Source organism: Scyliorhinus canicula, chromosome 4 (genome assembly GCF_902713615.1).
Source record: "Scyliorhinus canicula chromosome 4, sScyCan1.1, whole genome shotgun sequence".
Lineage (NCBI taxonomy): Eukaryota > Metazoa > Chordata > Chondrichthyes > Carcharhiniformes > Scyliorhinidae > Scyliorhinus > Scyliorhinus canicula.
In genome coordinates, this window is record NC_052149.1 from 65,486,372 (window position 1) to 65,500,915 (window position 14,544).

Below are 14,544 nucleotides of genomic sequence, written 5' to 3' on the forward strand. Positions count from 1 at the left end.
CTGAAATATGATTCAAATTAGTCAAGCATGACTAGGTCTTGACTGCTCCTAATTAAGCCATACTTTTCAAACATTTTTAATTATGATCTCTTGCAGTCTTCCTAGTACTACATGGGGCTAACTGAGCTGGTTTATCTCATTGCTTTTTTGACAAGGATGTAACATTCACTCTCCTTAAGTCCTTATTTTTCTAATTTTGAAATATTATGCTTCATTCCTCCTGATGTTTCATCTCCGGCCTGTTTCCGTATAGATCATCCAAAACTGTGAATTAACTTCTTAAATTCCACGAACACTTTAATCCTATTTCTTCCTCAATACTGATGTTTGTGAATTACTCATTCATATCCCCCTAAGGCACTCCTGTACTCCTTCCATTACACTACTGTTAAGTATACAGGCAAAATACTTGGTGAGCCGCAATACAAGTCTTTCATTTCCCCTATAGGTTTGCTACTTTCATCTCTTAGTAGCCACTGCTTCCTTGATAAGCATATTTTCTTTATAAGCCTATCAAAAGTCTCTACTGCTAACTTGTAACTGAGCCATCTTTACTTTCTGCCCTAGCCCTTTGGATTTGTTTAATCCTTGCCTTTTTTGGGGGGTATTTCTTATATTTGTTTCCTCTTAGTGCCAATAATTTTATTGTATTTATTTTTCACTACAAGGAACTAGCTCCACCTGGTTCCACTAGGTCTAGATGGCATCGCTTAAACGTAGAGCCAAGCCTTTCAGGATTAAAATTAGAAAACATTTCACACAAAAACGGTAGTAGACGTTTCAGGCGCTCTTCCGCAAATAGCAGTTGGTGCTAGCTTAGTTGTTAATTTAAACTCTAAGATTATTAGATTTCAGTTAATCAAAGGTATTAAGGGATCTGGGTCAAAGTCTCTGTTCAGTCACAGATCAACCATATTGAATGGTGAACAGACACCTGGGGCTAAATGGCCTATTCCCTTTCTTGCCTTACTTTTTATGCTTATAAATAGAGAGCTCTAACTTTTGGTCCAATTAGTTTATTCCTTGTGGGAATTTAAAAAAATTGTATCCTTTCCAGTTAGCATTTAAATGTCTTCCACTAGTGATCTACTATTTCATGTCTACTTTTCTGTCCATTTTATTTAGGTGAGATTATTTATCCTTTGTGTTTTCAGTACACTGACCGGACCAATCCCATGGACAAACACTGTGAGGTGCTGAATAATAAATATGGGATTTCTGCAGCCCCAATAGCACCACAATTATTTGGAAGTGCTGGCAAAGAGCATATGGAGAAATACGGTACTTATAACTAACATGCCTGTGCATATGTCATCCATTTCAATGTAAACATATTAAAAGGCTTGATCCTTTCTGAAGAAAATTAACATATTATTTAAACGGTTGCACGGGCTGGTAGTACAGGAGCCAGTTCAGAAAAAATGACAGGGTGTGGGCGGTAGCACCTCTGACCACTTCTGGCTTGGTCCACTCTGACCGCCATGTTGTGAAGGACAACCGCGTAGATGTCCCATGCGTGTGCCATAAGTATGTAGAGTGAGTGGATTCTGATGTCAGTTTGCTTATAACATTGATTTGATGGCCAACCTGCCATTTTGTACTGTCCTTTCTCAAATGTGCATGGAGAGACCTCACCATCCAGTGCTGTTTAAATTAGTCTTTATTCAACTTTAAGATGAGGTGCAATTGACTACCGCTGCAGGGTTAGTGGAACCGAGTTGTTGGAGGACTTGACAGCAGTCTTATTCAGCCAGAACCAATGGACCTTTTGAAAGACTCCTGAACACACTACTTGCTCCCAGTCATGAGGGCTATGGTTGCAGTTCTGCTTGGGCTGAAGCATAATGGAGGTGAGGCGGAGGCAGCAGAGAAGATAGCTGATCACAGAGAGAGGAGGAGGGCTCTCTCCTGGGTCCTTAGAGAACACTTCTACCTGAATCTCAGCCAAGAGCAGTGTTTGCAGTAACTGTTCTCAGGTGTTCACAGAACTGTGCCACCTGCCAAAAGTGGAACCACAGACTCCAAGCTTTAAAAAGGATGAGTATGGATATACAGTGTCAATTTCCCCCAAATTTACACATTAACCATCCATATTAGCTGCCTGAACAACATTTCTTTCTATTTGTTTATGGGATGTGGCACTGTTGACAAGTCCACATGACACATTGTCCATCCCTAATTGCCCTTGGGAAGATGACTATTTTCTTGAGCTGCTGCATTCTATATGGTGGAGGCACTTGCACCCACAGTGCCACTAGGGAACTTCCCAGCGATGATGAAGGAATGGCAAAAGAATTTCAAATCAGGAAGGTGTGTGAGTTAGATTGCAAGTGGTGGTGGTATTCTCTTGGTGCTGTTCCCTTGCACCTGCTCTTCTAGGTAATAGAATTCTGAGTTGGGTGGTCCTGTTGAAGAAGCAAGTTGCTGTGGTTCAGTGCTGATGGAGGGAGTGAATGCTGAAGATTTTAGATGGAATAACAAAGGCATCTTTGTCCTTCATTCTGTATAACATCTTGAGTTTTTGGGCTGTACTTTGAGGTGAGCTATTCTGCAGAATTCCCAGCTCTGACCTCTTGTAACCACAAGATTTATGTTAGTTGTCCAGTTAAGTTCTGTTCAATGATGGATCCTTAGGGATTCAGTGATGGGAATGCAATTAAACGTCAAGACGACGTGATTAGATTCTTTCTTGTTAGAGATTGATATGCCTCACACTTGTGGGAAGGGACTATTACTTGCCACTTATTAGCCCAAGCCTGAGTGTTGTCCAGATCTTGCTGCGTGCAGCCGTGGACTGCCTCATTATCTGAGGAGTTGCAAATGCAACTAAATGTTTAATCATCAGAAAAGATCCCCACTTGTTGTTGTCAGGAAATATCCCCACCATTGGCTTATGATGGAGGGAAGGTCATTGTTGAAGCTGACGATGGTTGGGCCTTGGAAACTACTTGGAAATTCTTACACTGATGTTCTGCCCTCCAACAAGTACAAATTTATTTTGTGCTTCACATGATTCCAGCCAGTTCCCCCCATGATTCCTATTGAGCTCAGTTTTACTAGGCTTCCTTGAAGCCACTTGTGGTCAAATGGTGACTTGATGTCAGGGGTAGTCATTCTCACCTCTTTTGGAATTCAGCGCTTCAATTCGCGTTTGGACCAAAGTTCTAATGAAGTCTGGAACTATGTGGTTGTGCCAAAACACAATCTGAGTGTCGATGATAAGCTTATTGGCGAGTGAGTCCTGTTTTAAAGTACTGTTGACGACACCTTCTTTCACGTTGCTAATAATTGAAAATAGGCTCACTGGGCAATAATTGACCAGTTTGGATTTGTCCTGCTTTTTGTGGATAAGGCATACCTGGGAACTTTGTAAAGTCAGTGCCAAAGCTGTGGCTGTAGCTTGGCCAGTGGTGTGGCTAGTTCTGGAGAACAAGACTTCAGAACAATTGGAATGGTGTCAGCCCTTCGCCCTTTTTGTAACCCGTGCACTCAGTTCCTTGATATTATATGAAGTGAATCCAAATGATTGACGTCTTCAATCTGTGTTGGCGAGGACTTCAGGAGGAGTCCATGATGGATCATCTACATGCACCTAGGCATTTTTGTATATTAAATTCTAGTTCATGACAAACTGAAATGAGGTAGTCTCGAGTTCATCTTGCATAGAAACTGCATTGCTTGGCACCTCTTTCACTCCACTGACCTGTATTTGTTTTGAATCCAGTGTAGTGTGTCAACCAGTCTCCAGTACAGTTTATCTTTTTGTTTTTAATACAGGTACTAAACCAGAGCACTTTGCCAAAATAGCTTGGAAAAATCACAAACATTCCACAAATAATCCGTAAGTAAAGTTTTGCTTGTTTTTCAGTTAATCACTGCCAGTTAAGGGCCAAAGCCCATGGGCACCATCAAAAATGAAAAGAGCAAGGAGTTTCAAAGCACTATAGTGTTGCAGAATTCATGGGGGAAAAAAAGTGAAAGAAATAAGGGGTGGATTCTCCGTCACACTGCTCCAGTTTTCTGGTGCGGCGTGCCCCCACCGGCAGTGGAATTCTTCATCTTGTTTTCCCATTGTGGGCAGCCCCATGCCGTCGGGGAAATCCCCAGATGTGGGAGAAACCCGTCAGCTGAGAATCCAGCCCAAGGAGTTCTGAAATTTTTCAAAAGAGTGAGCTAAAGTAGGAAGCTTTATAATTAATTTGGTATTCCTAACTTTAAATTTAAATTTTTACAACCAGATTTTTCTGGGATGGTGAGGAGGGGAAACACGGACACCAGCTGCTTTATCCCCAGTGTTATGGATTGATGTGGCTCAGGTCATTGGCCCGTCTGTTCTTCCTTGTTAGCAGCAAAAGAGACTGACTGTCCTGCCAGAGTAGAAAATATATCACTAAATCATTTGTAATCATCTGTTCATTTCTATTATCCTGCTTACTTGTGACTTTGCAGGATTACGATTTTATCGATGTTATGTAAATATTTTCTCTGGAGAGTTCAATAGCCAAAGGATTAAGCAAAGTACCTCATCTGGACCATTTTATCTTTTTGGTTTCAACTTGTATTTGTGTGACCTTGGAATGTTTGCATTAGTGATGTGTATTCTATGTGAATAAAGCAGTTGTGACGTAAGTATGTGTAGGTCGACAGGTTTTTTGGTACCGTACGGGAACTTAAGTACATGGGGATAATTTGAGAAGGTGGAGTCGAGGTTGAGTATCAGCCATGATCTTGTCATGGTGAATCAGGCATAATGGACCACATAGTCTCCTCCTGCTCCTCTTTCTTATGTTCTTATTCATTAAACTTTTGTGCATTTTGTGCTTATTTTTGATATAAAATACGTTATTGCATACACTTTTTTGCCAGCAGGCAGTAGTAATGTCAGATAATTTTTTATATTGTGGTTGAGATTCTTGAGTCGGAATTCTATATACTCATCGATTTTAGCATTTAACTTAAGCAGAGAATGTCTCACCTGTCCCAATCTAAGCTTCCTGTTTCATCATTCTGAACAGTGAGCAAAGCTTACAAACAGAACCTTTGGTTGTCATTTTCAATGGTCAATCCAGAAACACTTTCTAATGTGCAGGAGTTGCTCTAATCTTCAGTTCAAATGTGGGGGGTTTGAGAACCTGATACATTGGTCGAACGAGCTCTCGCGAGACATCGCCATCGGGATCTCACCTTTGCTGGGAGAGGTGAGGTACGTGTGTCCTCAGCGGGACATTCCCCGCCGCGGCCAAAAAAAAATGAGCCCTGTTTGATAACGGGGTCATTCTCAGCGCCCAAAATGGGACTCTTTTTTTGTGCGTTAAATCGTGCCCCGAAAGCAAACCTGGAAAATACTTGCCCACTCTCCCATGTCAATGGTTTACTCCTGGTCTCTGGACAATAAGGCTTTTTGCTACTGAGGCGGGCAACTCGAGTCGGGAAATTAGCCAATTCAGCAGACCCACCTCGGTTTAAAGGGGCCCTGTCACACACAATTTTCACTCCATGATAGTCAAACCCGCCAACTCTGGAAGTGGATTATAGTGGCCAAGGGGGCAGGAGAATGTAGAAGCTGTCTGGTTGGTTAGAAAATTTCATCTAATTTCTCTGAGACTTCATCCAGTTGATTTAGAAAATGTAAGGCCCTCATGCCTTACACCTGACCACTTACACCCTGGTGTATCCCCATCCACTCCTCATGCCAATGCATGTCTCCTCCAAGCCAACTCATTCCTTCCCATGCCGCCTCCATAGCCACTCACCAATATTCATTGTAGGAAAACCTTAGGAACCATGTGGCGATGAAAGAAATATAAACTTCTAGCAATCTAATAGAATTCTATCATACATGCATGATACTTAACCTCCGCCTACAAAATTCATGAAGCCCATTCAAAGATTTTAAATCCCCACAAATGTTCAATCTATGAAAAACATAGTTCCATTCAGTAACCACATCAAATGCAGCTAGTCATTTAATGGTCTCTTTAAACTGTTAAACAAAATATGAACTCAGCCTTCCTCCTGCTGAGACGAGCACTTTTTTACCTTTTGAAACTCAGTCAAGTATTCATAAGGACTTCAACTATAATAACATCTCTTGGAGAATGTCAGCAATAAAACTTTATTGAAACAGGAACGGATGGTAACTTTTTTCTAACCGGCACCACCTGTCAATCAAAGCATTAATTGGAAGATTTCCTTTTAACCCAAACTGTCAACAGCTCGAGAATTTTTTAATGTTTAATGGGCTGGGGATTTTAAAAATCTTCAAGAATTTGACGCTTAAACATGCCTTATCCACCCTTCACAAATGTTTGTATCCGCTCTACATTACTCCTACACTGCAGGCAAAGGCCCTTGGAACAGCGAAAATGGGATCAGCTTGAACTTGCCACTAATTTCAAACGGCCCTGCTTAGTTCAGGTTTTCATTCTGTGTGATTCACACACCATCTCCTTCCTCTGCCAAATAAATAGTGTCTGTTGGAAATTAGGATGGAACATCCACATCTGGGTCCTGCTAGCCATTGTTAAAAATTTCCAGAGTTTGCCCTATTCCATGCAAGTCCCTTTCACTCTTCTTCCTCCCCTTCTTCCTCTCAGAGAAGAAACAAAAGAATCATTGTCTCTTTGCATGAGCCCGTTCAGCTGAGGAGTTCAGGATTTATCAGTAATAATCATGAGGGTGCAGAAGTAAAAGGAAAAAAAGCAAGAAGATAAACTGTATGAACATTCAATTATTTGAAAAATATATTCTACAACTCCATCAGCCATATTCTTTTTGGCCTGAAGCTGAAATTTAAATTGTAAATGGCTTTGCCTTAAAATTCGGAAATAGAAGCAGCTCTGTCCCGTGTGTAAGATCATCATAAACTTGGTATCATGTATAAAAGTGAATTATTGTGATTTGTTTAGTTCATTTTGAAATATAAATAATCGCAGTTCATTTGTTTAGATATTCTCAGTTTCAAGATGAGTACAGTCTTGACCAGGTGATGAAGTCTCGTCAGATCTTTGAATTCTTGACTCTCCTGCAATGCTGGTGAGAATGGGGTACTTTTCAATTTGCTGGCTATGCACATTTTTAAAAAAAATCTCAAATGCAATTTGACTAGGTGAGTGTTGCTAAAAGTGCAATTTTGGCTATTTGTCTCCGAGCCTTACCTTCAATAATAGACTTATTCATGTGTCTCTGAGCCTCTATTCACAGTTTGCCCAACCATGGAATATTTACTGAGCCAGGATTCAGCTTTGTTTCTTTCCATTTTTTTGCCATAAGGAAAGATAAAACAGGAAAACAATTTTGGGAGTTAACGGTCTCACAGCATCAAAAGTGGAAGTGATGGAAAGGAAGAATTGTCATTTCTATATTGTCTTTTATGATCTCTAAACGTCCCATAGTGCCTTATAATGATGAGGTACTTTGAAATGTAGTCCCAGTTGTCATGCATGGAATTCGGCTCTGCAGATTGCAATGAAATAAATCACCAGATGGGCCGGCACAGTGGTCAGCACTGCTGCCTTACAGCGCCAGGGACCTGGGTTTGATTCCAGCCTTGGGTGACTGTGTCGAGTTTGCACATTCTCCCCGTGCCTGCATGGCTTTCTTCCGGGTGCTCAGGTTTCCTCCTACAGTCCAAAGATGTGCAGGTTAGGTCAACTGGTCATGCTAAGTTGCCCATTAGGTTCCAGGGCTGTGCTGTTTAGGTGGGGTTACGGGGTTGCAAGGATAGGGTGGGAGCCTGGTTGGGTTGCTCTTTCAGAGGGTTGATGCAGACTCGATGGGTCGAATGGCCTCCTTCTGCACTGTTAGAATTCCATGATGTTTGATGGTTGAGGGATAGCTATATGGCTGGATCACTGAGGGATGGCCTCTTTAACAAATGGCAGAGGCTCTTTACCTCGCCCAAAGGCAGACGGAGTCGCCATTGAAGCGCTCTTCGATTAAATGGCACCCTTGCCAGTGCAACACGATGTCGGCATTGCATTAAAGTGTAGACCTTGGTTCTCAAGAATTTGAAATGTGATTGAATCCACAACATTTGGACTGCAAAGCAAGATTGCTACCACTGAGCTTGCTGAAGCATTGTGGTTGTAATGAAACAATATGGCCATGTTAATCTTTCCATAAAATACACCGTCAGACAAACGCGTCCATTTAAAATCATTTTGATACATGATTATGAAAAATAAACAAGTTATTAATCTTTTTTTAATAAATGTTTTTCATTGGGTTTTTTGAACATAGTGGGCGGGATTCTCCGAGCCTCCCCGGCGAAATCAGTCTCTGGGGGGGTCTCCACGACGGCCAGGCCTGCAATCGGGGGCCACCGATTGGCGGGCGTGCGCACTCTGTGGGGGCGTATCTTCTTCTGCGTCAGCCCGCTGTGTGGGTCCGTTCTGTCCCGCGGGTCTGCGCGGACTCACGGCCAGCAGTGCAGGGCCGCGTATCGGCAGCCGGAGCTGTGTGGAGCTCTCCGGTGCCATGCTGGTCCCCTGTGGGCCACGGAATTGCTGGGCTCAGAGGCCCGTTGACGCCGACGTGAAACACTCCGGTGTTTACACCGGCATCAATGCTTAGCCGCCGTTTTGAAGAATCCCGCCCAGAATATCTACAGGTGTACACAAAGAAGAAAGAGGGGGGAAAAAAAGGAGAAGGTAGTACAAACAAGATAAAAACAACGCTATATAATTAGCAAGATCACCGCCGAGGTCCCAGGTTCGATCCCGGCTCTGTGTCGCTGTGCGTGTGGAGTTTGAACATTCTCCCCGTTTTACGTGTGGGTTTCGCCCCCACAACCCAGAGATGTGCAGGCTAGGTGGATTGGCCATGCTGAATTGCCCCTTAATTAGAAAAAAATGAATTGGGTACTCAAAATGTATTTGAAAAAAAAGTAGTAATATCACATAAATAAAAAGTAAAAAACCAGGGTGTGGGGAGGTAAAAACTAGGGAAGTGTATATACATTGAGGTACTGGAGATACAGTTATATTATACTTGTATACATGTCTTGGGGGGAGGGGGGATCCCCCCCCCCCCCCATTATTGGTCTTTTCTTATCTTGAGGGATGCTCCTTTGAAATATTTTTACATGACAGGCTCTTTGAGGGATCATTGGATGAAAACACAACATTTGTAAACCTCATAAAAAGTTCCAACTTTGATGCTGTGTTAGGTGATCTCATCAGAGCAATAACAGTCAGTACAATTGGCCTAGTGCCAGCACGTTGAGATAGAGGGAGTGGGAGGTGAAATCTGTAGTGGCATCTTGTATTATCCAGTAACGTTTGCGCTGTTTGTGGATGTGTGATATAATCAGTGATGGCCTTTGTGCTTTGATACTATTATCCATGGAAACTTGTAAAGAATGATCACTTGGATAAGATATTGTTTTGCTGGCAACATCTGATAATTGATGCACTAGTACAATCCAGGACTGAATGGATGAAAATTAAAGTGGAATAAACCTCATTTGTCTACAATAAACTTCATTTGTGTACAATATTCAAAATTTTGTTTTCACATGTGCAACAGTCAGATCAGAATAAGTGGTGAAGCTGTTCGTCCTTTTACCTTAATTTTTATAAAACTTTAATTGATATAGTCCAACGTCTAATGGTGCAGGAGCAGCTGTCCTGGCGAGTGAGAAGTTTGTCCTGCGACATGGCTTGCAGTCTAAAGCTGTAGAAATTCTCGCCCAGGAAATGATAACCGATATGCCAAGCAGCTTTCAAGAAAACAGTTGCATAAAGGCGGTAAGATTTTCAAATAACCTTCGTATGAGTTGTGTATGAAAAAATGTATTAGTAGCAGAGCCCCGTGTATTCAATTAGGACAACATTTGAAGTTTTAAATTTAATTTGCCTTTGCCAGGAATCAGGATCGACATATTTTTATTTTTAATACTAGAGGGATGAATTTTTATATACTTAATTATTTTGGGTAGATGATGGTCACTGCGAGCCTAATAACTGTTCAATGGAATTGGTGGGAGGCCTGAACCACCTGCACACCTAGGCCCCATTAGAATGATGTCGGTGAGCTACCAACCAGGAACAAGAAATTTCCTTGCTCCTCTGGAAAGCCGAGTCAGAATTATAGCTCTTAAAGTGAGTGGATGGAAGGGTATTAAAGGATTGGCAGTGGGGGACAGGGTGCTGAAGTATTGCCAGTGAAGAGGGGGAGAGCACTGAAGGACTAGCAGATGAGGGCAGGGTACTGAAGTACTGGCAGCAGATAAGAAGGACCGGCATTGGGTTGGGAGGCACTGAAATACTTGCAGCAGGGGAGTGGACACTGAAGCCAAAGAGAAAATGCTGGAAAATCTCAGCAGGTCTGGCAGCATCTGTAGGGAGATAAAATAGCCAACGTTTCGAGTCCAGATGACCCTTTGTCAAAGAGTGGACACTGAAGGACTGGCAGCCGGTTCGGGGATACTGAAGAACTGGCAGCAGGTTGAGGGGCACTGAAGGACAAGCAGCAGGTTGAGGGGCACTGAAGGACAAGCAGCAGGTTGAGGGGCACTGAAGGACAAGCAGCAGGTGAGGGGCACTGAAGGACTGGTCGCAGATTAGCGGGTACCGAAGGACTGGCAGGAAGTTGGGGGGTACTGAAGGACAGGCAACAGGAGTTAATTGCATGGTAATTGTATTTAGTTGTATGCAGGTGGTAGCCATTAACTGAGAATTCACCATCTCCCTATAAATGGGAACAGACCGAAACTGTCGTTTGTGTGCTAGCATCCCTGTAACTAAATTCTTCTGAAAGTGTGTAAAAGTTGGCTCCAGTTTTATCCTTCAGCACCTGGCTTTCTGGAATAGAACAGCTAGTGGGAAGAGTTTTGTGGGGCCTTCTAAGTTGCTTTATAACAAGAATGAATAAGCAGACAAGGTCTGGTGCAAACATTGTTTTTGGGTCCTTTTTTTTGTTGTTGCCCCAGATGACCAGAAACAGGAGCAGTAGAAGACCTTGTGGCCCAGCGAGCCTGCTCCGCCATTCGAAAAGAATTGTGCTTCAGCTGCGCCCCTTGTCTTCATGGCTCCGTTTAAATTAAATGCTCAAGCAGCCCATTTCCAGAACTGGATGGAATTGGCAACTGGCAGATTGGCATGGGAGTAGGGAAGCAAATATTGCACTGCTATTTTCCCAGCACTGCCACCCTAGTCCTGCCAGGAACAAATATTGTTGCCAGCATTTTAAGAAATATCAACTGAACTTTGGATCCTCCAGGACACGCACAACAGAATAATCTACTCAGTAACATTTAGTCCAGCTGCTAATTACCCAACTGGAAAATAGTGATCCCAACTGCATCAAAGTTCAACTTACTCATAATTGCGTATGCTGTAAAAGACCAATTGCAATGGGGAAAGCTGAAAAATAACGATCATATTACCATGAATTAGATTCTTGCATACACAACAGTTCAATAAGTTTTTTTTTAAAAGCGCAAAAGGTAGTATTATGATCCCAGACCAGACCCCAACAGAGGCTAGGATACTGGGCCAAAATCATAATATTTTGGTGGGGAGTGGGGGTGGCGGTGGTTGGGTGGAGGGATGACCTATACGACCCAGAGCACCATGTACAGCCTCATGGCTGCCTTACCGGCTGCCGTAATGGTGTTGAGTATTCGTCCACCCCGACCCCACAGTCCACCTCCTAGTTTTGTCTTCTATTCCATGATTTTCGATTCTGGGAAGGCAGGAAAGACAAAGAAACTGTAGGCTAATGTAACAATAAACTATCCTGGGAGACTAGCTTCAGTTCCTATGCACACCAGTAGGTGGGGGTATCTTACCATGAAGGAAAATTAACAGTTGATATATGAATTGCAAAGCCACTTAGAAAAGGTGAATGTAAGGAGCACCACTGCCAAATTTGTCAAGGAGCTAAAGTCCACTGCTATCCTTGTTAGCATCTCTGTGGGGTATTAGCCTGTTGGTTTGGCTTTGACAGTACTTTCTGATTTCAGCTGGATAACAGCGATATATTAAAATATGCAGGTTAAAAGGAGGTGAATGATGTACCAAGTGTGTCATAGATTTGGCTTAACAAGAGACCAAAAGTGCAGTATTTCTGATTTTAGCAATATCACGTGAGTCATAATGAGTAAAAGGATACGTTTAGAACGAGCTACCAGGGCAATGATTTCCCTTTTTATTTTAATATCCAAAACCCAAGGTAAGAGAAAATATGTATCAGGCTCTGTGTACATTGGAGGCAGGGCCGGTGCTAGGAATTGTGGGCCCAATTAGAAAAGTGATGGCGGGGCCCCTACTCTACAAAAGTAAAAATTTATGTATGTTTATATTTTGTGTAGTATGCTCGTCTTTAACCAAAAAAAAACATTAAATGCTTGATATACTAAAATTTTGAAACTTACTTACCCGGGCGGAAGGATTTGGCGGTGCAGGGCTGAAGGATTTGTCGACGGTAATGCGGTGCGTTCCCCAAAAGTAAAAACTACCCTATAGTTCCTCTTAGAATACAGAAAAGGCTTCAAACGGTAACTCTGTCGCCGCTGGCGCGGGGCCCCCTTAAGGTGCGGGGCCCAATTTGATGAAATTGGTCAAATAGGCTTAAAACCAGCCCTGATTGGAGGGAGAAATGGGGATGGGAGCAATAGAGTGTTGATTGAATAGTTTGAAAGTGACAGTAGGGATAATGAGATGTGGAATTGTGGGATGATTATCGTGGGATGGAGTTGGTGAAGGGGTTTTCTTGGATTGTGAGGTAAAGATGGGGAAGGATAGCTGGCACTGAGGAGAAAGATCCCAGAAATTGCAAAGAGCGGAAGTAGTTTAGGAGAATTGGTTTTCCAAGACCAGCCTTGAAATTCCTCTCTTTGATTTAAGATTTTGGTATCTCACTTTCTCTGTCCTTTGTTGACTTGTTTTTTAAAAAAATTATTCCTTTTGGGACACTTTTCTTCATCAAAATTGCTAAATAAAATGAAAGTTCCTGTTGATGTTGCAGGTACTTACAATGAGTTTCCAATGCCTGCTACATGTTAAATCTAATTTATTGTTGATATATTTTATTGTCTTGTCAGATGTGTGCCACCACTAAGTTTTAAAAATTTGTTCTTTGGATGAGAGCATCACTGGCAAAGGCAGCATTTATTGCCTATCGCTAATTGCCCTTAAGCAAGTAAGCAACTGTGGGGCTTACTAGGCTATTTCAGAATGAACCTGGTAGGTGTGGGTTGAGAGTCATATAGGCCAGATCAGATGAGGACAGCGGTTTTCCTCATTCACCTGAAGAATGTTAGGGAATCAGATGGGCTTTTGTGGTTTCAAGATGGTCTTTAATGAGACTCGCTTTTTATTCCCGTTTTGCTAATGAATTGAATTTAAATACCTCCAACTGCCATAGTGGGATTTGAACTTGCATCTCCAGAGCATTAGTTCAAGCCTCTGGATTATAAATCCAGGAACATTATGACTATGCTTCCATCTCCCTTATTAGTATCTGTGTAGCAACCCTTGATAAACTCTGATAAAAACCAATCATGAATTCTATGAGTATCCAGAGCATATCTCAGGTTCGTAGAAAGGACAGTCTCATTGTCATGAGTGACTTCACTGCTCATTTAAGAGTTGATTTGAGCATTGTTCTGAAAGGGAGTCACTGGTAGGCGTGACGTACCAAAAGGCAACATGAATGGGATCCTGCTGCTTAGGACGGTTTGAAAAATACCTATTTGACCATCACCAAGAGTTCCAGGCAAATAGAAAAGGACACGGATGCAGCCAAACATTAGCATCTGATTAGCTGCATACTGGTCCATACAGAGTTATCAGAATGGGAACATTTGTATTCCAAGCAAAATACTGGTCTCTGGATGGTTGTATCCCGAAAGTTATGCTAGGGGGGTTCCTTGGATGTTCCAATGATAGGATTCTGCAGGAATTCCTTGGGAAGATTTGAACTCAGATGGGCAATTCCCCTGCATCTGGAATCTTCCAAAAAAGTCTTGAACTCCTGAAGTACAGTCAGAGACTTTGGAGGCTCCGGACTCACTCACCTGATAAGTTACCCAGGAAATATTAGACAGAGCAAACTTATATCTAACTCCTAGATAACAATACAATTGACCCTCCCACGCCCTGCATTGAAACTCCGACTGGCCCCCAACCATCCTACTCCCTGACCCTCCGACTCCCTCCCCCCAACTCTACTAGCCCTCTGACCCCCTCTGGAATCTTCCAAAAAAGACTTGAACTCCTGAAGTACAGTCAGAGACTTTGGAGGCTCCGGACTCACTCACCTGATAAGTTACCCAGGAAATATTAGACAGAGCAAACTTATATCTAACTCCTAGATAACAATACAATTGACCCTCCCACGCCCTGCATTGAAACTCCGACTGGCCCCCAACCATCCTACTCCCTGACCCTCCGACTCCCTCCCCCCAACTCTACTAGCCCTCTGACCCCCTCTGGAATCTTCCAAAAAAGTCTTGAACTCCTGAAGTACAGTCAGAGACTTTGGAGGCTCCGGACTCACTCACCTGATAAGTTACCCAGGAAATATTAGACAGAGCAA

At 42.6% G+C, this 14,544-nt stretch overlaps 1 protein-coding gene across 1 annotated transcript in view; it reads left to right on the forward strand.

The window, feature by feature from the left end:
• Nucleotides 1-14,544, forward strand: part of scp2a (sterol carrier protein 2a) — a 108,790-nt gene that overhangs the window by 14,334 nt on the left and 79,912 nt on the right. The window contains 4 exon segments of the mRNA XM_038794372.1: nucleotides 1,155-1,281; nucleotides 3,778-3,841; nucleotides 6,949-7,035; nucleotides 9,599-9,749. Coding sequence (XP_038650300.1) covers nucleotides 1,155-1,281; nucleotides 3,778-3,841; nucleotides 6,949-7,035; nucleotides 9,599-9,749 — 429 coding nt within the window.